At 40.9% G+C, this 21,370-nt stretch overlaps 1 protein-coding gene across 1 annotated transcript in view; it reads left to right on the forward strand.

Moving 5' to 3' along the window:
• Nucleotides 1–5,506: 5,506 nt before the first annotated feature.
• Nucleotides 5,507–21,370, forward strand: part of ITGB5 (integrin subunit beta 5) — a 93,945-nt gene continuing 78,081 nt past the window's right edge. Inside the window, exon 1 of the mRNA XM_048483772.1 lies at nucleotides 5,507–6,054. Within this exon, the coding sequence (XP_048339729.1) occupies nucleotides 5,970–6,054 (85 nt within the window). The 5' untranslated portion in view covers nucleotides 5,507–5,969. The remainder of the gene's footprint in view (nucleotides 6,055–21,370) is intronic.

A 21,370-nucleotide genomic window follows, 5' to 3' on the forward strand; every position in this document is an offset into this window, starting at 1 on the left:
ATTATTAATGTATGGAAGAAAAATTAAATGTACTTCTTCAAGAAATGATGAATGAAGTTTGTCTCAAGGTGTATATTTCCCGAACCTGGCAAGAAGCATATGTGACTTTAATTCATAAAGAAGGAAATGATGCAGAATTGCCACAATCATGTAGACCAATATCACTGCTAAATGTGACCAATATTACTATTAAATGTGGATTACAATCTATTTTTAACTATAATGGCAAAGAGACTAAGAAAATGTATCCATAAAATGATAAATTAAGATCAGACAAGTTTCATACCCAAAAGATATATGAAAGGTAATGTACGATTTGTAACTGATGCTTTGATTGTGTGTTCCTGCATTGCAGGGGGTTGGACTTGATGGCCTTTGGCATCTCTTCCAGCTCTATGATTCTATTCTATTCTGTTGTATTCTATGAAAATAGATAATTTTTACTGGCTACACAACATTGCAAAGGAGTGAGAGCAAACTTGGGGGTGAGGGAAGTAGGGAAGGGAGGGGGATTTTCGCTCCCCTTAAAATCCTTGCAAGTCCCCTGCTTATACGAATCTATTATTCTTTCTTCACAGAATTCACAGAGTTATGCAGTGAGGAACAGGGCAAAACCCATCAGACTTACCAGTTTTTCAATCCAGTTTCCTACATATAAATCGGTCCGAGGACCACCAGCCCAGAGAGTTGCTGTGCTGGACCCCTCTTAGCTTAGCCTAGTGGTTCCTTTGATTCAATCAGTTTTCTCTTTGTAACTGATGCTTTGGAATTTGTTAAAACTAAGAAAAGGAAAACAGTGTTATCTTCTTGGATGCAGAGAAAGCCTTTGACAATATTCCAGGGACATTTATGTTAACAATATTAGAATATCTGAAATGCGGACCTAGATTATTAGATTCGATACAGAGAATATGCACCAGACAAAGAGAGAGAATATTAACCAATGGCATTTTAACAGAAGAGGTTTGAATTGAAAAGGGACCGAGGCAAGGATGTACATTATCACCATTATTATTTATCTTGGTTTTGGAACTTTTGGTGACAAAGATTAGACAAGATCAAGAAATTACGGGTTTGAAAATAGAAGGCAAAGAATTCAAGATGAAGAGTTATACAGATTACATCGTATTAACAATAAGTAATCCTCAATATTCAGTAAAATACCTGATGGATCAAATAGAATTATTTAATATTTTGCAGGATATAAGGTTAACTGTCAAAAAAACAAAAAATGTTTACAAGATTCCTAACAAAACAAGAAATAATAGATGTTGAAAAGATAATCAGTTGTGATGTTCTTGCCCATAAAATTAAATAGTTAGTGATCAATATGAGTGCACAAATGGATAATTTGTTTAAAGTTAATTATGGAACTATCTGGAAAAAATACAGGAAGATATACAAAGATGGTCTAAACTTAAATTATCTTGGTTAGGAAAAATTGTCAAATGAATGTCTTGCCCAAGTTGCATTTTTTGTTTCAAATGTTACATTCAAAAAATGTATGGCAAATGCATATTAATACATTTATTTGGAGCAACAAAAGAACAAGAATAAGATGAAAAGTTTTAAAAGATGGGAAAAAATGGAGGAGGTCTAGCTGCACCTAATAGCAAATTATATCATCAAGCAGCAGGACTTGTGTGGATTTCTGACTGGATTGATTTCAGAGACTTATAAAATTAGAAACAGCAGTTTTAACAACTGGTAGATATAGTTATTTATGGAGGAAAAATTTGATCAAATGACAGAGGTGATTAGAAAAGACTCCCATGTAATAAGAAAAGGACTTTTTGAAATCTGGAAAAAAAACTTACCGTACTTATGACTCAGTCCCTTGATTTCACCTTTAAAATCTCCCATAGAAGCTTATTGTGAAAAAGAGACACAGAAGAAGATGGATAATATACTTGATAAGGAAATGATCACTAAGCAAGGGAAAATTCAATTATGGCAAGAGATAAAGGAGGAGGGCAAGAGAATACAATGGCTGATATATTTTCAGTTGGTGTCTAGGCTCAGAAGAGATTTAAAACTAAAGGGAGGAATATTACATGAATGTCAAATGTTGAAAATGAGATTACTTCGCAGAAACAACATTGATGGGAAGAATACATAAAATCTTGCTGAAATATGAAACAGAAATGGAACAGGAAAAGTGAAATGGATGGTGAAATGGATGCAAAACTTTAAAGAAGAGATAACTTTTCAACAATGGGAAATATGGTTCAAAAATATTGAACTTACTGCAGGCCAAATGTTAAAAGAGAATTGGTATAAATTGTTTTATAGATGATACATAACTCCCAAAGTTATTAAGAAGATGAGTAAACACAGTTATGGTCTTTGTTGGAGATGTCAAGAAGAGGTTGGAAGTTTATTTCACATGTGGTGGACTTCTAAAAAAATCAAGAAGTATTGGATAGAAGAACATATGAAAATGCAAAAAATACATAAACAAAAATTTCCTTCTACTGCTAAAACTATGCTAGTAGATATTTTGCCTGAAAATCTTCCAAAGAAGCGTAATGAACTATGTTGGCATTGGCACTTATCAACAGCTTCAAGACTAAAAATTGTATCCTGTTGGAAAACTGAAAGAGCTCTTAGCACAGAATGCTGGGAAGAAAAAGGTAGAGAATATGCTACAATGGCCCAATTAACTGTAAACAGATGGTAAAACCAAGAGATTGATGAGAAATGGAAACTGTATTTCTCATTTCAGGCTGAATCAATTATGCAAGAATAATAACAATGGTAAGAATATTAATTTGTTATTAAGATATTCGTAACTGCTTACTAGATACATATTGCTGCTTTGGAATTAAATGTTAGAAGGTATCAAATTTTAAAACTATGTAATGTTTTCTCTGAATATATGAGTGTTGTAATTTTAAGATCCAATGTGTTAAAAGCTAATATATAGATAGTTTATGGGTAGCTGTATTCTCCTTTTTCTATATTTTCTTTTCTGTTCAATTACATTTGAGAAAATTTAATAAAAATATTATTTTAAAAAACAGACAAAAGGGACTTGGATAATTGTCATATGGCAGGATTCCGCCCACTCCTGAATGTCAGGGGAAAAAATTGTTCGGATGCAGGTTTGAAAAGATTGACTAATGGCTATTGGTCAGGACTGAATATTGATTAGTAAATTTCTGACTGCCAATGCTATCTCAACACCATAAGCAAAACAACTAATTTTTTACTTGGGCAAGTCATCTGATCTTTCCCTGTGATTTATTTTCCCTGAAATAACTTACTTGTGATAGTTATTATATTTTTTTCTTTACCACTATGCCTTTTCTAACTAGTCTTTATCTGGACAAGACCAAGAAAATTGGCAATAAACTTAGCTACTTGTTCTGCAGGTCATATGAAGCTGAGGTCATTCTTTAAATGTGTACACATTGGCACACGGAGTCACTCGAGCTGCTGTGTCTGCTGGGGAACTGGATATTTTTAAATAAAGCCCACAGATTTCTGTTTATGAGAGGGTGATGGTCTTTAGGAGACAGTGTTCTATCAACAATTGATTAGAGGCTGGCTGACATATCCAAAGCTAGGCCTGCCTTGAAGAATATGAAAAATATATATAATGGTGGATTGGTTCTTTTATAGGGTCATTTATACTTTTATAATGGAAGCACAAAAAAAGACATGTATAAGAAATCCTACCTGTACACATACTTCCTTTATTTCCCAACGTCGCTGATTCATAGAACTGTCACCCTACAACAAAATGCCATACAGCTCAACCCAATGAAAGATTTCCATGAACCTGTGGATTTATTATGGGAAAATAGGAAGGCAGGTATGCATATTTATTTGGAAGGAAACTGTAGCAAATCCAGAAGGGCCGTGGCTCAATATTAGAGCATCCAATTGGCAGGTTGAGGGTTGCAGGTTCCAACCCTGGCATCTCAACCTTAAAGAAACATTTATTTTTGCCACTAAGTCACAGCTGACTTCTGGTGACCCTGTAGGGTTTTCAAGGCAAGTGATGGTCAGAGATGGTTTGCCATTGCATGCCTCTGTGTCACACCCCGGTGTTCCTTAGAGGTCTCTCATCGAAATATTAGCCAGGGCTGACCCTGTCCTCTGCTAGCTCTGCCAGTTGCACTGGCTCTGGCTGGTGTACCAGATCACGTTCAAGGTTCCTGTACTAATGCACAAAACCCTGGGACGTGTACCAACAGTCTGGGACATGTACCAACGGGACCATCTGTCCTGGTACATTTCCCTAAGAATGCTTAGAACTGCCAATAATAATTTACTGGTGTTCCCTGGCTCAAAGGAAGTTCACCTGGCCTCAACCAGGGCCAGGGCTTTTTTGTGTGGAATGCTCTGTCCCATGAGGCCAGGGTCATGGGGGACCTTAAGCAGTTCCGCAGGGCTTCTAATACAGAGCTGTTCCATCAGGAGTACGGTTCAAGTAGCTATGATATCATCTGCCCGCTCCCCTTTTCCCTGCTTTTACTGAATTCTAGCAACCATCCCATGAGTGTGGAATTATTCATACAACCCAGAAAACCCACAACACTCTAATGTGGAATATTGTTGGTTGCTCTTTGTAATAAGTTTTCAATACAGTATTGGAGACTAATTTTGATGTTTTAATATTTATACCAGTGGTAGCGAACCTATGGCCTCTATGTGGGCATTCGCTCACAGAATTCATCATGTGGGAGGAGGGTGGAAAATCACCCCCCCACACACACACACATATATCTAGGCTGGCCTGGGCATGATCCTTTACCTGGGAGTAAGTTCAGTTGCTGGCAATGGGGCTTGCTTCTGAGTAAACCCTCCTAGGATCATGATTCACCCATTTGAAGCGTTGCATGGTTGCTTCACTAAGCTTACTCCTGAGTAACGCGTGCCTCGGAGCCAACTATTTTTTTTCTAAACTAAAACTTCAGTATTCATGTTGGCACTTTGGACTAAATAAGTGGGTTTTGGGTTGCAATTTGGGCACTCGGTCTCGAAAAGGTTTGCCATCACTGATTTATACTGTTTGTTTATATTGTTTGATATGATGTGAGCTGCCCTGAGCCCAAAGGGGGAGGGCGGCATATTAACTCTAATCTAATAAATAGTAAAAATAATAAACATAATTAGTTTCTGAGATCTGACAAGGTCAGGCTGGAGCTATCCAAGTCAGGGAACAAATCCTAACCTGAAATCCAGGAGAGCCACTATATTCTCTAAACAGACACTAGCTTTTATTATGACCAGCTAAGATGACACCAAAAGTACCCAAAAAACTTTTGGGTACTCCAGAACTGTTCCTCACGCGAGAGAGCACAGCCGTTTCACAGATCATTTTCACCCAGCTGACCTAACGTTTTTATGGACCTGGTCACTTAGCTATTAAAACAAAAGAAAACAACAACAACCACCGTTCTCCAAAGAAAGGCGCAACAGGAGGGAATCTCCGACGGGCCACAGAGAGTTAACAATCCCTGGACGCCCATTGGCCAGGCTGGGCGGAGATCTACCATTCAGGTCCTGTAGGAAGAAAGTTGCTGAGTCTTGGAACAGAGCGAGAGTCAATCCCAGGAAGGGAAGAAAGCCGAGGGAGAGGAGGGACGAGAGATGAAGAAGAGCTCAGCCCGGGCCTGGGAGGACTCTTGGGCTGAAGCAGCCAGCCGGCGATCGCGCCACTTCTGAGTCCGCGGAGAGGCAGCCCGGCGGCCGCAGCAGCATTCAGGGGCGCGCCGAGATCGGCCGGGACGCGCCGCTGCTATGGACGCGGCTGCGGCGGTGTGAGAAGGCTCCGGCGTCCCGGTCTCGGCGCTGCTGCTGCCTTGGCTTGGTTTGGCTGCTCTAACCTGCCGGCCCGGCTGGAGTGCCCGGACTCGCGCCTCTTCCAGCCGGTCGGTGGCCTTTGCTGAAGCCCGCCTCGGACTGCACAAAAGTCTTTGGGGGGCTTTTATCCCCCCCTCGCCCCGGCTGCGATCGTCATGTCCCCGGGGAGGGGGCCGCTGCCTTATCCCGCCGCTGCCGCCTGCATCTGCCTCCTCTCCTCCTTCTTCCACGGCGTTAGAGGTTAGTAGCCTCCCTTCGAAAAGAGTCACTGCGGGGCCGGGAAATCACATTTTCCAGGAGTAGTTGGGCTCGGGGCTCGGGAAAGAGCGGAACGCGAGGTTGCTTTGCTGAGGAGCAGTTCTGTTGCTGACTTTTCCCAGTAAGACCGCTAGAAAGCGCAGACTGAAGTAACTCTGGGAGTTCTGTCCCTCCCCTTCATTGCAACTTTTAAAATCTGGCACTGTCAGTAAGAGGGAGAGTGCTGCTGAAGTGACCCTTGAAAGAAAAGGTGCATGAATCAAGCCGTAGCCCGATCTCAGCAGATCTCGGGATCTAAGCAGGGACAGCCACGGTTAATATCTGGATGGGAGAACATGCCAGGATCGCCACAGAGGCAGATAATGGCAAACCACTTCTTGTGAGTCGCTTGCCTCACAAACCCTACTGGCTTGCCATTAGTCAGCTGTGGCTTGACACAACGCTTTACACTCACACCCCAGTGAATCAAAAGGCTGATTGAGGAAGTGGTGCAAGTCACAAATGCTGAATTGCAAATCAGAGGGCGATCATCATCTCTTCAACTTCCAGCTAGCCAAGGTCCACCTTGAACCATTTTCTGCTCTGGTGGGGTTTTAAGGAGCAGCTAATAAAGCCTGAGATCCAGTCAAGGCGAAGGCGTGTGCAGCCTAGCCCTGTTTCTCTGTACAGAAATGCTTAAATTAACTGTGAAGGATGATTCTTTCATGCTTGGGAGCATAAGGGAAAACAGAGCGGGGAGCAGCCAAGTATCTGGGGTGGCCACTTGCCCAGTAAATGCAGCAAGAAACTAGAGCCAAAGACTCGGGGGTGGGGGTGGGGGCAGGCAGAGAGCAATTCGCATTGGGTTGTCCTGGAGTGTATTCCTACCGGATGCTCGTATTTGAATGAATAAATAAATAAATAGCTGCATAGCCACAGGTTAAATATAGAACTCTCCAAAAACATAAAAAGAACATCTTTTCCATGCAATCTATCATCCTGTTTCTTACAAAGGTCTCTTCAGAAATGTAGCTTCTAAAGATGGGTCCTGTTTGCTCTGCAACACAAAAGAGGCCTCTGTGGTGGGTTTCCCCATCTCAGCCAAGGAAAAGTGTATTCTGCCGAGGTGTTTATAGTTTTACAGCTGCCTGTTCTGTAAGAGTGTCTTTTATAAAGGAGAAGGGATGGCTGTGTCTGTTTGATCCTCACAAAGACCGGCAGTGTAAGTAGTCATTTCTATGCTGGGGCGGTCTCCCAGTTCTGCACTCCACTTCACCCAAGCATCCGTGCTGGGGTGACCTAGAAGTGCCCGTGGGCTTCATGCTGACAATTGTTACTTAAGTTGATGTTCTCCCTGTCAGATTCACTCATTCTTGCTCAGAAGATGTTGAGCACAAAATCTACAACCAGTTCCACACTGTTACCACACTGCTCTGGCTTGGGGCGGGGGGTGGTGGTGCTTATTCACAGGTATCCCAGCCCGCGTGCCAGCCTAAAGGGTGATGCTGGCATTGCAGAGATGGGGAGCCCATTCTCTGGCTATAGCCATGTCTACCTACAAGGAACTTCCAGGATTTTTTTCTTTCTGTTCTCATGCTCTCAGCTTGATTGCCACAGCAGCACATTTTCAGCTCCACAGCCAAGGAAGAATGTGTCCTCAACACGATACCGTAGCCCTGCTGAATGGATACTCATTTCCAGCCATAAGAGGACTTCTGATGTCATTGCCTCCCCTGATTATCTTAACCCAGATACTCCTTTCTGTAACTAACATCTTCTGACCACTTTACAATGCACTCTATTGTTTCTCAAACAGTCCATCCGGACACCTCCCAGAGGTTGTCCTAACACCTCCCAGAGGTAGTTCTTCACCCTATAAATATCCTTCCCTCCAAAGTGCCAATTGCCCAGTGCCATTGACACCTTTCTGTCTTTGTTACTGTGCCCAACGCGTTGCCCACCCCATAGGCGGAGATACCATGGGGCGGTAGGGGGACAAACGCCCCGGGCGCAGGTGTGGGGGCGGAGAATTGCTCCCCCTCCCCTCAGGCCACCCCTGCAGCCTGGAGCAGCCCCCACGGACTAGAGCAGGCTGCTCTTTTAACTTTTAAAGGTAAGTGAGGCATGTTGGGGGCATGGTAGATGCGAGGGGCGTGAGCGTCATTTTGCCCTGGGCACCAGTCATCCCCCCCATATGACACTGCCCTCCCCCGGAACCAAACACTGGCTGTTTGGTTCTGAACCTTAGATCTTCACATCACAATCAGGTCATATTACCCATATATCCCATACCCCTTTCTATTCCAACTCTATTTTCCAACCTATCTATATCTTAGGAACACAGTGTGTGCATGTTTGGTACATTGAATCAAGTATTGCTACAATAAAGATTGTCAAATTTGCATTATATTCCACTCTGTGGATTTTCTTCTAAGAGCTGGTCTTTGTATTCACTGGTATTAAAGATTCCTTACCCATCCTCTCGTAACATTAATAAGCAGTTTGCTCTAATTAAGCTAATGTTCCCCACGTTATTGAGAGACTGTGTCTTCACCTTGAGTTACACTGGTGCCATACATCCCCAATGGTGTCTCTCTCCAGTAGTACAAAAGGGCTGAATGTACCATAGACTTGCAAGCCCAGAGCCGATGGGAAGGTGTGATGGTGCTTTCCTGTCTGGTCTGCTGCCCTCACTGAGCGTGCTGATATTTGTCTTCTCGATCTCAGGGTGGGGTGGGGACATCTGTGTTGTGGAATTCAACATTTTTAATACATCCCAATGTGTTATATCATTTTCAAATGTCCGTTTTGTATCCCCATCTAAGTGGGGCTCAGGACAAATGTCCCTGTGAAATCATCCTACCGTATTAGAAAGGTCACTTGTTACTCTGTTCCAACTGCTTATCTGTACAAGTTTTATCATTTTATTTGTTTACTTCATTTAAACCTCCCCCTTTTCTTCCCAGTGGGAACCCAAAGTGGATTATACCATTCTCCTCTCTTCTATTTTCTCTTCACAACAACCTGTGAAGTATGTTAGACTGAGTGTATGTGAGTGGCCCAAGGTCACCCAGGAAGTTTCCATGGCACGTTTTGGGGATTTGACCTTGGGTCTCTTAGTTCCTAGCCTAACCACTACACCACACAGATAGGGGAAGGTAAATGTATCATGGCTGTGTGCTGAGGGATGCAGGTTTACAAGTTAAATACAACAGTAAGCTTACCAGGTATTCTATGATATCTACCTAACAGGAAGAAATTGGACATCACAGGTTCAGTTTGAGGAGTTCTTTGATGACCCATATATTGGATTTAGCAACAGAAGCATTCACTTTTTAAATTTTGATTGGGAGTGAATTAAGTTTGGTGGTTGTTTTTGGAGAGTGATCCAAAGAGTATGAGCCAGCCTCCTTCTTGCAGCAGAGTCCAAATGAGTGGTCCAATGATTTTTATTATACTTGGAACCCTGAATTTGACACGCAGGCCTGTATCCAACAACACAGTTCTGAGGACTCAAGGGCATTTAAGTCTTTTAAAGAGGGGGCATCAATATTCACTGATTTCCCCTTCTGCTACAGCCCACATTTTGTTCCTGGGATTTAGTGAACTCTTCAGAAGAGCTTGAGGTATCCACAGTGGAAGGAAGGAATCATCAAAATTCGTGCTTCCACGAATACAGGGCATGTACTTGGAAGTGAAGAGCAAACTAGATGGAGTAGCAAAAATCTTTGGGTCAGAATTAGGTCACCATTTTTTGATAGAGGAGTGGTGGTGTATAGGTGTACTAGGTTTCCTGTTTAGTCTGTACATCTTAAAGATTCCCTTCTATGAATAAGTTGTATGAAATTGGTCCAAACCACATTTTAATTACTGACATGATTTCTAGTTTCTCCCATAGACCCATGAGTTTCAGTGGTACTGATTTGTCCTACTGCATAGATTTGTGTGTTTATTTATTAGATTTCTAACCCCCTTCCCTTTTCTGATCAAGTCTGGCTCATGGTTATTAACAAAATATATCAAATATACAATTACAATTGTTAAATTTACCAGAACTAAAAGCCCCTGATGGCTTTTTGTTAACATTTTTTGTTATTCAGGACCAATAATGGGAATGTAAGAGGAGCAGCAAAGGAAAAACAGAGGAAACTCAATATAAAAGGGAATAACAATAGATTTTGAAAGCTTAAAAGAAAACAGAAAGGGGAGGGATGGGAGATGGCAGCCATAGATGTGGGTAAAATGTTAGGAGCAAAACCTACTAGACCATAGCCACGCAGTCCAGAAAACCCACAACATTCAGTTGATTGTCTGTGAAAGCCTTCAACAGTCACTTTCAAACTCGTGACGGTCTGTGCTGGGGTCAATTGTACACTGCCAAGAGTTGGTAATTGGCACTGCAATCCTGAAACATCTCGACCCAGCTACAGGACCTCTGCCTTTGATGGATTCCGTTTCAGTTTTTAACAGCTTCATTGCAGCCTCCAGACAACTGGCCAGTATTATTGGGGTGGTATCTAGTGAGCTGTCCAGCATCAGATTTATCTGGGTTTCATCTGCACACTGATGACAATCCAGCCCCAAATTCCAGACTAGCTGGATGAGGGAACACATATACCGGTAGGTGTTAAACAGCATTGGAGAAAAGATTGCCACCTGGGGTACTCTGCACACTAAAAGGTGCCATGATTATATTCTCTCTCCTTGCGCTATCCTCTGTCCCTGATCTTAGAGGAATGAGATAAGCCATCACAATATGAAGAATATTAGCTTAGAGCAGACTGCAGTTAATATTGTGAGAGGCTGGGTAAGGAATCTTTAATACCAGTGTATACAAAGATCAGCTCTTGGAAGAAAATCCATAGAGAAGGATATAATGCAAATTTGACAATCTTTATTGTAGCAATACTTAGCAGTAGTTGGATGTATCAATAGGATCCAACAATGTTTTTTTTAAAGAGTGACCATACCACTGCCTCTTTCAACCCTCTTGGGAACTACTCCTGATTTTAGGGACTGATTAATAATATGTCTTGGGAGGGCCTGTCCCCCATCACCACAGGCTTTTGTCAGCCATGCGATTCGTAAATCTTAGGTGCAAGTGGTAGGCTTCACAACTGCCAGGGTCCTGTCAACATCAGCCTGGGAAAGTTGACTGAACTGGCCCAACACAGGACCGTAAGATGGCTAAGAGCCTTCAGTTCATGTACTGTATCAACATTGGTCAGTAAGTTCTGGCGGAGCAAAAAGACTTTATCTGCAGACAAGCTCACAAAAGCCTCATGTAAATTTCTGAAACACCCTTGCTTTGAGATCCCCACTACAAGGGAAATTTAAGACCAAATTATTATACTCTAAATAATTGTTCAGAGTGAGAGTTAGCAGATGCAACACTGACTGCATAATAATCCCTTTTAGCAACTGAGATAGCCTGTTAAAAATTAGAGGTTTAAAAGTGTAAGTCAGTCAGTGGAACAAGGTGTTATGACAGGAGAGTGGGAGAAAACTTCTTAGGAATGGGGAAACACCTTGATTGGGTAAGCTGACTTGTGGTCTGACAGGTGGAGCAACCAGCTGCCTCAGAGAGGGAGAAGGTTACTCCCTGAGAGGAAAAGTTTTTGTGAGCTTGTGAATTTGGATTCCCTTCAGGGAAAATTGGACTCCATTTTCCTCTAGTAGTGAGGGTGAGGGATTCGGAGGGGCCTCACAAGTGGAATAGCCTAGGACTGCTCTAAATCCAGCACTGGAACTAGGCCTTGAAGAATACCAGTAGCAGGCTAACAGGTCTGGAGAAAACCAAAATGCTCTCAAGGACCCAAGGTCTGTAGCTGTAAGTAAACCCATTGTTATAGGATGTTGAAATAGCCACTAGCTCTTTTCAAAAATACATGGTTGAATAAATATATTTGGCATGGTAGGGAGCTTCTAGATAAGAACATTCCAACAAGCATCTTCCATCTGTAGAGATGGTGCCTGACTAACTGCCAGATGTTGGGGATTAACAGCAGGGGATGGATGGAAACCATTGTGCTTGGGGCAGCTGGTTGCAGCTGTTTGTAAGCAAGATGCTGAACTCCCTGGCCTATTACTAGGCTTTTCTGGATGGATTATTTACACTGAGATTGATGCTGTGGGGGAGTAGGACTTTTCCCTGCATCCCCCACAGCACTGTGGTACATTTGTGCACCTTCTGAGTTTTTACCAGCTTCTCTCCAACCTTTCCCGATCCTGTTTTGACACAAAGGTTTGAGAAAGACCTCAGCAAAGATGCATGGGCAGGGATATGTAGATTTCCCCCTTTCTGCCCACACCACAGCCATTTTCCCTGAAGGGGTCATTCCTCTCCTTGCCATGAGAGTTTTTTTAATTGGTAATTGACATATTGATACAATGGCTAATTGCTATGTCAACCATTGGGTTGGGGAAAATGTGTGTGTGTTGTGTGTGTGTGAGAGAGAGGGGAAGGGTGCTGCCACATCGATTGGAGCATGCTGCATGTGTATAAACCCACCATCTAGAAGGCCCATATCTGTTATGCTGCATTGACAGCCACAGTGGCTTTAGGCTTCCACAAGGCAGCACTGCCATCTGGAAAAGGTCCTTCATTGTAAAAGAACCTGCTATTTAAAATGTTAACTTCCTGTCAGCTGAATCAGTCACTTTCAGTGCTCTTTTACTCTGTCAGAAGATCTTCTCACCGGTGTCCCTATTTTTGGGTCTTGACTATATTTCATTGTAGTTTGGGTGTCAATTGAACCAGTAGTGGAAATGGATATATTTGAGGTGTAATACGTGGACAGCTTGTAGCTTTTATCTTTTCAAAGTCTTCTGCAATCGGATTAAAAATATCTTTCCCTTCCTATAACAACATTGACTTAAACAAAACAAAATGTCCTTCTGAGTTCTTCAAAAGCTCTGACTATCCCTTCCCCAGTTTAACTATGGGCCATGTGTACACAGGAAATCTTTAAATATCACATCACATTTTTATGCTTCTTAAAAGGTATTAGATCTCTGTTTCTTTGAGTGATGTTAAATCTGTTTACCATATCCTCTTGGAACCAAGTTCTTACTTGGGTCAATTGCAAATAGCATGTAGCTGATCTAGGTCTTAACCAGCCATGACTGACTTGCCAAGGCTTCCCAGCCTCTCCTTCATCTGCCAAGATGGCCAAGTCTGAAACATTTCCCCCATCCACGCCTCCTGTCAGATATGATAGCTAAATAGAACCTCTGTGTTTAGAGGGAGTATACCATATGCATCCCCCACAGCACTATGGTACAAAAAAAAGAATATCAATGTTTTAAAACTGGGTCAATAAAGCAAAATGTATACCGGAGGGCAATTTCAGTTCTTGCCCTGTGCACCATTTTCTGTAGATATGCCCCTGCCCATCTTGCAAGGTTCCTGTTGTGAAGTTGGGGATGAAGAAAGAGGAGACATTACTATAAGCCACTTTGAGACTTCATAAAGATAGAGAAAAGTGTAATATAAAAACCAAATTTTCTCTTCTTATATATGAGTCATTTGAAGCTGATCGATGCTACAGCAGATTTATTTTCCTGTCATGGAAAGAATCCTGTGCATGGATTAGACACACATGAAGCCATCCTCTACTGAATCAGACCATGGGTCCAACAGTCAGTGTTATCTACTCAGACTGGCTGCTGTTCGGGGTCTCTGGAAGAGGCCTTTCATGTCTTCACCGAATGCCTCATTCTTTAAACTGGAGATACCAGAGAACTGAACCTCCTTTTGCATGCCACTGAGCCAGGCCCCATCTCCTAGATCTCTTCATTCTAAGCATCTGTGCCAGCTGATTCTTGAGCTCATCCTTTCCTTTACTTGTAAATGTTGGAGCACTCTCTCAGGCCCCTTCCGCACATGCAGAATAATGCACTTTCAATCCACTTTCAATGCACTTTGCAGCTGTGCGCAATAGCAAAATCCACTTGCAAACAGTTGCGAAAGTGGATTGAAAGGGCATTATTCTACATGTGCAGAAGGGGCCTCAGACAAAATAAAATAGTTGAAAACTGAATGAGCTTTGTATATCGCACCTTCAGTAAATTACCATTGTTAATGCATTCTTAACCTATATATGAATTCTGAGTTGAAGTCCCCTTGGCTAGCAGTGACTACAAGGCATGTACAGTGAAACCTTGGTTTTCATTGCCTTCAGTTTTCATCGGTTTTGGTTTTCATCTAGTTTTTCAATGAAAAATTGTCTTGGTTTTCATTGATTTGCCTTGGTTTTCATCGATTTGCAGTAAGGTGCAGGGGTTTGTGGAGAAAAATCACCCGGACAAAGCTGTTGCAGGCCGTGTCTGCAACTTGTTTAATGACAATGTCTGCCCCTTTTCAGACAAATCTTAAAGAGGTGTCAGAAACAGACCTCTTTGGACAGCTTTCTGGTGCGACATTGGTCCACTGGCTCTGAAGCTGGTCCTAGTGTTATTGTTTGTTACTGTTTTCAGCCTTAAACACTATGTTTATTCTCCAAAAAAGTGTTTTTGGTATGTTTCTTGGAGTGCCTAGAACGGATTAATTGGATTTACATTGATTCCTATGGAAAAGTTTGCCTCGGTTTTCATCGGTTGTGGTTTTCATCGATTCTTTTCGGATGGATTACCAACAAAAACCGAGGTTCCACTGTATCTTAGTAATTCTCATATCCATTAACAAATTACACTGGTCCTCATGAGTATGGTAAAACACTTATCTGTAGATGGGCACCATCTGCTCAGATCTAAGAACCATGGCATAATTTGAGATGAACCTTGCATCCTGATTTTATGCAAATATGTTCCACAAGGTTAAAGATTGGACTTTAATCATGAAATTTATTAAGTCTTCATGAGTAAATTTCCATTGAATTGTAACTCTGACCCCATAAGACATTTTCAGTGCTTGTACATGATATGGACCCTGACCTGGATGGCCCAGGCTAGCCTCATCTTGTCTGATGTTGGAAACTAAGAAGGGTCCATATCTTGGATGGTTAGTTCTTGGATGGGAGACCACAAAGGAATACCAGGGTCTCAAAGGAGGCAATGGCAAACCCCCTCTCAACATCTCTTGCCTGCAGGGTCATCATAAGTCATCTGCAACTAGATAGCAAAGAAAAGGGATACTGCACACTGGAATCCTGAGCTTTGCTGAATACCCTTGTTAATCAAGAACAAAAATAAAGCCATGTAGAGGCTAAACAACACAGTGTGTATAAACCAATTTATACAAAAATAAATTCAACACTTTTTGATAGAGTATTTTTTCTATATTGTAATAAATATTAAATTAAATATTTTTATTACATCTAAATAGAAATTGAATATTACAACAACTGCATGATTTAACTTGGATGAATGAAAATGTAACATAACCAAAGCAGAAGCTCATATGTTAAATACAAAAGTTCTATGTTTGTCAAATACTTCAAAATAACGTTCTCCAATTTCGAGGCAAAGTTGGAGATTTATCATAACAGTCTAACATGAAATCCGTATAGAGTCAGGAAACAAACATCAATACACCAGACCATAAATGTCTTCAAATTGTTCAAGCAAAAACTTAAATTGTAGAAATAGAAACAGATTCCTGGTAATTAGAGCTGTTTTGAGCCTTAAAGTGTCTTCTTCAGCATATACACACTGTGTATTACACAGGATACTTTCTTGGTATCAGGTTCTCCTGGAGAGAGCTATTTCCATACAGGAGATTTTTGGTCACCTGAATAAAAGAGCATGCTCCTTGAGTGGAGAATCACACTAACAAATTTCCAATAGGATTTGACCTACCCCATAAATTGGAGCTCCCACAAAACAGAAGAAGTTTGTATACTGAAGAAGACCCTTTAAGGTTTGAAACAGCTCTAATTAATTCAATTCTACAAGTAAAATCAAACTGTTATTGTAATATTCAATTATTGTTTAAGCATAATAGGAAAACAGACATACTTTAATAGTCTTTATTACAACATAGAAAAATACAGTATCAAAAAGCATCGAATTTATTTTTGTATAAACTAATTTGTGCACGTTGGGTTGTTTAGCCTCTGTACAGCTTTGTTTTTGCTCTTGATATCAGTCATCTATGTTGTCTATTTTCATTTTGTTTATACCCTAGTTATATGACATATCTCTTTACAGTCTGGGAGGAACGGCTGACCTCCTTTACATCCCCTGAAGGGGTTATCTGTGTGTGAAAGAATGCACTTACTTCAGGGAATTGCTGTTGAAACAGTCGGGGAGCTTCATTGTTCCTTCAGAAATGAGTATAAAGTAGCGGCACTTTAGAAAATGCATCTGTGTAACAATCTGAGTTCTTCACAATTTTCCAGACTGTGTTTGTTAAAAGAGTACAACTGATTGCTTCTAGATATGCATACATTGGTTTTCTTTATGAGTTTACTGTCTAGCAGGTCATAAGGTATTTGTTGTGTATTGAGCTACCTGTACCAACCTGATAACAATCTGTAATCTATTGCCATTTTTGTATCACTTGTCAGGAACATCCAGATACTGAAGGAATAGAATATGAACTGGGACAGAATTTGTTGCTAACCAGTGTGGTATAGTGCTTGCAGAGTTGGGCTAGGATCTGGGAATCCCAGGTTCAAAATCTCACTATGCTGTGGTAGCTTGCTCAGTGAGACTGGGCCAACTCACACATTTTCACACTAACCTACCTCACAAGGATATTGTGAAGATAAACTGGAGGAGAGGAGAATGGTATATGGATCCTCACTGGGAAGAAAGTTGGGATATAATTAAGTAAATAATAAACAAACACAGCAATAAATGAAATAAAGTGCAGACTGACATGTTTCCTGTACTTTATTGGAATTAAAGACAGACAGTAAGGACTGAGGCAATGGCAATATGAGGAAAGGGAAAACTGCAGGCCTAAGGATCTAATTACTGTAACCTCCAAATTGGACTACTGTAATTTAGTCTACTGAGACCACTCTGAAGACATCTCAAAAATTTCAATTAGTACAAAATGCAGGAGCAAGACTTCCGTCTAGGGTCAGGCACTTGGAACACCTAACTCAGTGCTGCATTAAATGCACAGGATACTTATTTGCTACCATCTCAAATTCAAATTGCCGGTTATCGCCTTTGAAGTGCTTCACTGCCTGGGGTCCTCCTGTCTTCTGTCCTATTCTCTTGGTAACTACAGTGGCCTGAAATGAGAAGTCACTGGAGTGAGCTGAGTAGTGCTGTTGTTGTTTCTGTGACTGTCCTCATTGACCTGGAAGCTCAGAATGGAAAAATGCCGTGGGCATTTGTTAGCCTTGGGTCACTTTTCTTTAGTCTATAAGCAACTGCCTGGTTTTATCAGTTGTACTCATTTAATTAGATACTGACAGAATTCATATCGGTTCCCTGAAGAATAGAAATGCCAATAATATTGATGCCTTTGACCTCAGTGACAAATGCCATTACCCTGTAGATTTACAGTTCAAAGTAAATAATATCCTTTTTCTTTTCATTTGCTTGCAGATGTACACTTCTTAAATTATAAGCCTGTAAGCAAAATCTTTTGTTTAAAATTTTGATTTGTGTCATGCCTAAGTTATGTACTTAAGAAATAATGGGTTTTTCCTCACGCTCAATTGATTTTCTTGGCAGTCAATCCACAAACATTGAAATTGGTTTGGGCATAGTTCTTTCACACGTGTGTCCTCCCTCTCTGCATTTTCCCAGTTGTGAAGTGAATTTGTTTTCTTCTGCATGTGCTTTCAGTAATAAGGATTTTCAAGGAATAGTGCTGCTGTGATTGGGGGCATCCCAGCACCCGTTGAAAAATGGCACTAAAATATTGACATATCACTGGAAAATAGTAACAATAGGCCTAAGCCTATTGAATCCCCAGCTTTCATTTTTAAAACAAGTCTCTGTCCCTTTCCTAGATATATGCCCTTTTCCTTATATCTCTGCAAGAAACGTGGATAGAGACTTACTTAAAAAAAATAAAGCTAGGATTCAGAGAACCTGCTATGCCTGTTGTTACAATGCTCCAGTGATATATTGCTATTTTAGAATTGTTTTTAAAAATAAAAAAATCACTTGCCTTCAAGATAGGAGGGAGGAGTGGTTTGACCTTGACAGTTCCATTATCAAAACGTAGGATGCAGGTGGGTTGGAGTGGGTAGGACAAAGAACATGACAGAAACATTGGTCCATTCTGCACAGCACAAATAAGACGTCCCGAAGATGCAAAAAAAAAAAGCACCTTGGGGAGGAACTCCACACAACTTTTTCTCCAAGACATCCTCAGAATGCCTTATTTCTGCTCAAGTCATCCTACTTTGAGGATACTTTGAAGGCACCTTTTCCCCCTAAGCTGCCTGCAAAATGTCCCCTGCTTGGCTGTTCCGAATGCAGAGCTCAGGAGGCATCCTGTTTTTCCTGCCTGACCATTTTGCTCTCTGGCCAGTTTCACTCTCCACTTGTGCTTGACATTTTGTGTGCTGCTGAAGGGATTCTCCCTACCAACATTTTCTAAAGGTTGTCCCAGGATGTTTGCTCCGCAGGCTCCGATCCTGGGCACCTTTTCAGCCTCAAAACTACATAGTTGTACACAGCCCCTCCTGCCAATTCTGGCAATGTATAGTTTTCCTATTTAAAAAAAAATATTGGAGGAGCTGTATTCAAAGATATGCAGACATGTATATGAGAATCTTAGTCACTTCAGGAATCCCATTGAAAAGCATTGGGACCGCAGAAGACAGGTTTTCTCTCCTCTGACACCTGTGCTGTCTGGAAAACAAATGAGAGGTGGCTTTTTTTTAAAGATGCCCCCAAGACGTCTTATTTTGGGTGTGTGTAGTAAAATTAACAAGTCCCCTCTTTTTAAGATGTTTCCTGGACTTCTTATTTGTTCTGTGCAGAATGGACAATTATGAATAAAGAAAAAAGCAAAATTGGCTTTCAGAAGAAAAGATCTGGGTAAAAGTGGTCTCAAAAGAAACAAAAAAAGATTGGGGTAAAACAAATAACCCAAAGTGAAAACTGAAGGCACAGAGATGCATGCAGAAATCAGGGGATTAACCCATGTGGAAAAGCCCAATGATAAGGTACCTGTTAAGAATATGGGAAAGTACAGGGATGATTATAGACATACAACCTTGCTGTTTTATCTCTAATATAGTTACTTTATTATAAGTACTATGATTTTAATGTTATCTGTAATTCCAATTGAAGTTCTGGGGTTTCAGATCCTGTAGTCCAAGTGGCAGATCTAAATCACCTTGACTGGCTAGTCCATTGGCTACACACCAAACTATTAATGCAGTGCACTTCAGTTTAAAAAAGAGATTAATCAAGGAAGCAATATAATAAAGATGTACAGGAGAAGACAGCATGGGGAAAATCGATAGGCCAGCACCCTGAAATTCAGTGATATCCTATGACATTAATTAGTTGCTGTGAAATTAAAGGTTGCCCCCCCCCCCCACAACTTAATAGTTAATCTTATCACTGGAATACACTGTCATGGGATTCTATGAAGTGCTGCACTCCTGCATTTTCTGCACTGCAAAAAGAACATCCGTGCAACTCTGTTCCCTGCTTGGCATTCCACTGTTGTGCTGGGAGTGTTGCAGTATATCACACCTTCTGTGGCAAGTCAAGACCTACCCCAGTGCACTTAGCATCACCTTGGAAGCAACAAAGTGTTGACCAAAGAGGTTATGCTGATGAGTAACCACACACTGAGAAAACAGACCTGCTGCTTACAACAAGAACATAGTTGAGTTCAAAGAACATTGGAGAAATCAATGGGGAATATTCTGGAGACCCACCTATTGCCATGGATCATGCACATGGAGCAGCTTCAGAGTTCTTTAGCTTATTTAATTACTAGGCAAATAATATGAGAATCACCTGTCTGCATATGACTTGTCTTATAATGGATGTTTGCTTTTTTCTTTTTTTGTAAGGAACAACCACGTTGCCCTTGATATAGCACAATAGGTTTTATTGGAATATGCCTTGGGCATTACCCAGTATAAACAAACCATCTTTTTTTTTTTTTAACAAAGTCAGTCTGCTGAAAATGACTCTTTTCATGCAGTGCAAATAAATAGGTCAAAAGAATGAAATGAGCTAGCTATGCCAATTGTATGTTTCAGACGTGGCCTGTCTTACAATGTCAGTTTCAAATCCACAGTTGTTCAACCAAATTAACTCTGATTTTAAAGGGAATTATTATGACTTTTTGTTGTAACTGTTAAAAGCAACGAAATGTTATGGCAACTGCCAAAATTAGCAATCTGTTTTAAAACTTCATTCTTCTGATATTCTAGATATTTTATTACTATATTTGAACGGTTTCCAGAATTCCTGCATCTAAGCTTCAGAGAAAGGCAAACCTATCATATCCTGCACAAAGCGGATTATTTACATTCTTCTGACTATCAGTGAAAAGGTCTAGAAACTTTCTATCATATCTGTGGCAATTTCAGTGTGTAACTCATTAATTTTTCTGTAGCACTACAAACAGACTTGAGTAATTCCCAAAGCATATGGTTGCCAGGTGCCAAGAAAGTATGTGGTGATGTCTGCAAATCTGAAGTATTTTGTCTCATGGAAGATGGTCAGCTAAACTGAAATTCATAGTGCTCAGTAATTCCTCCCTTCAAATTCTGCCCAACTATCAGTGTAAGCCAGGTTTTCCCCAGCAGGGCTGCAGCCTCTTTATTAACTGTGTAACTGGCAAAGTGATTTTGTTTGTTTGTTTGAAGGATTGTTATGCTGTCTTTCTTACCTGACAAGGGGCCTCTGGTGAGGTTCCCAAGAAGAGAAAAATGTGATACAATAAATGTTTTTTTTTAAAAAAGAAATGTTTGTCAGAAAAGTAGTGGGAAAAGTAATGATATAAAATATCCTCATCCTGAGGAGGAAATAATCCTTGGCTCTGAGGTTGTCTGCTGGCAATAAGGGTCTACCCATGCAAACAACGTTCTGCAGTTTCTGGCCCTTCCCGACAGCCCTGTTGAATGATAAAAACACTGTGGGGAATGATAAAATTACCGGTAGCTGTCCAGTCCTCAGGTGTTAGAGGCTTTTCTCTTGTTTGAAATGGTACTTTTTGATCAAAGAAACTAGCAGCACAATTCCAAGAACAGTTATGCTCTTCAGAGTCCATTGAAGTCAATGTGCTTATAAAGTAATAACTCTGTTTAGAACTGCACTGTGAATGAACCAAAGAAGTGTTGTGGTTTAAGTTTTGGGTGAAAACTGGACGGATCTCAGTTCAAAGTCTCCATTTTGCCATGAAGCTCACTGGGTGATTCTAGACCAGTCGCTATTG

The sequence above is a fragment of the Sphaerodactylus townsendi genome, linkage group LG02 (assembly GCF_021028975.2).
Source record: "Sphaerodactylus townsendi isolate TG3544 linkage group LG02, MPM_Stown_v2.3, whole genome shotgun sequence".
Classification (NCBI taxonomy): domain Eukaryota; kingdom Metazoa; phylum Chordata; class Lepidosauria; order Squamata; family Sphaerodactylidae; genus Sphaerodactylus; species Sphaerodactylus townsendi.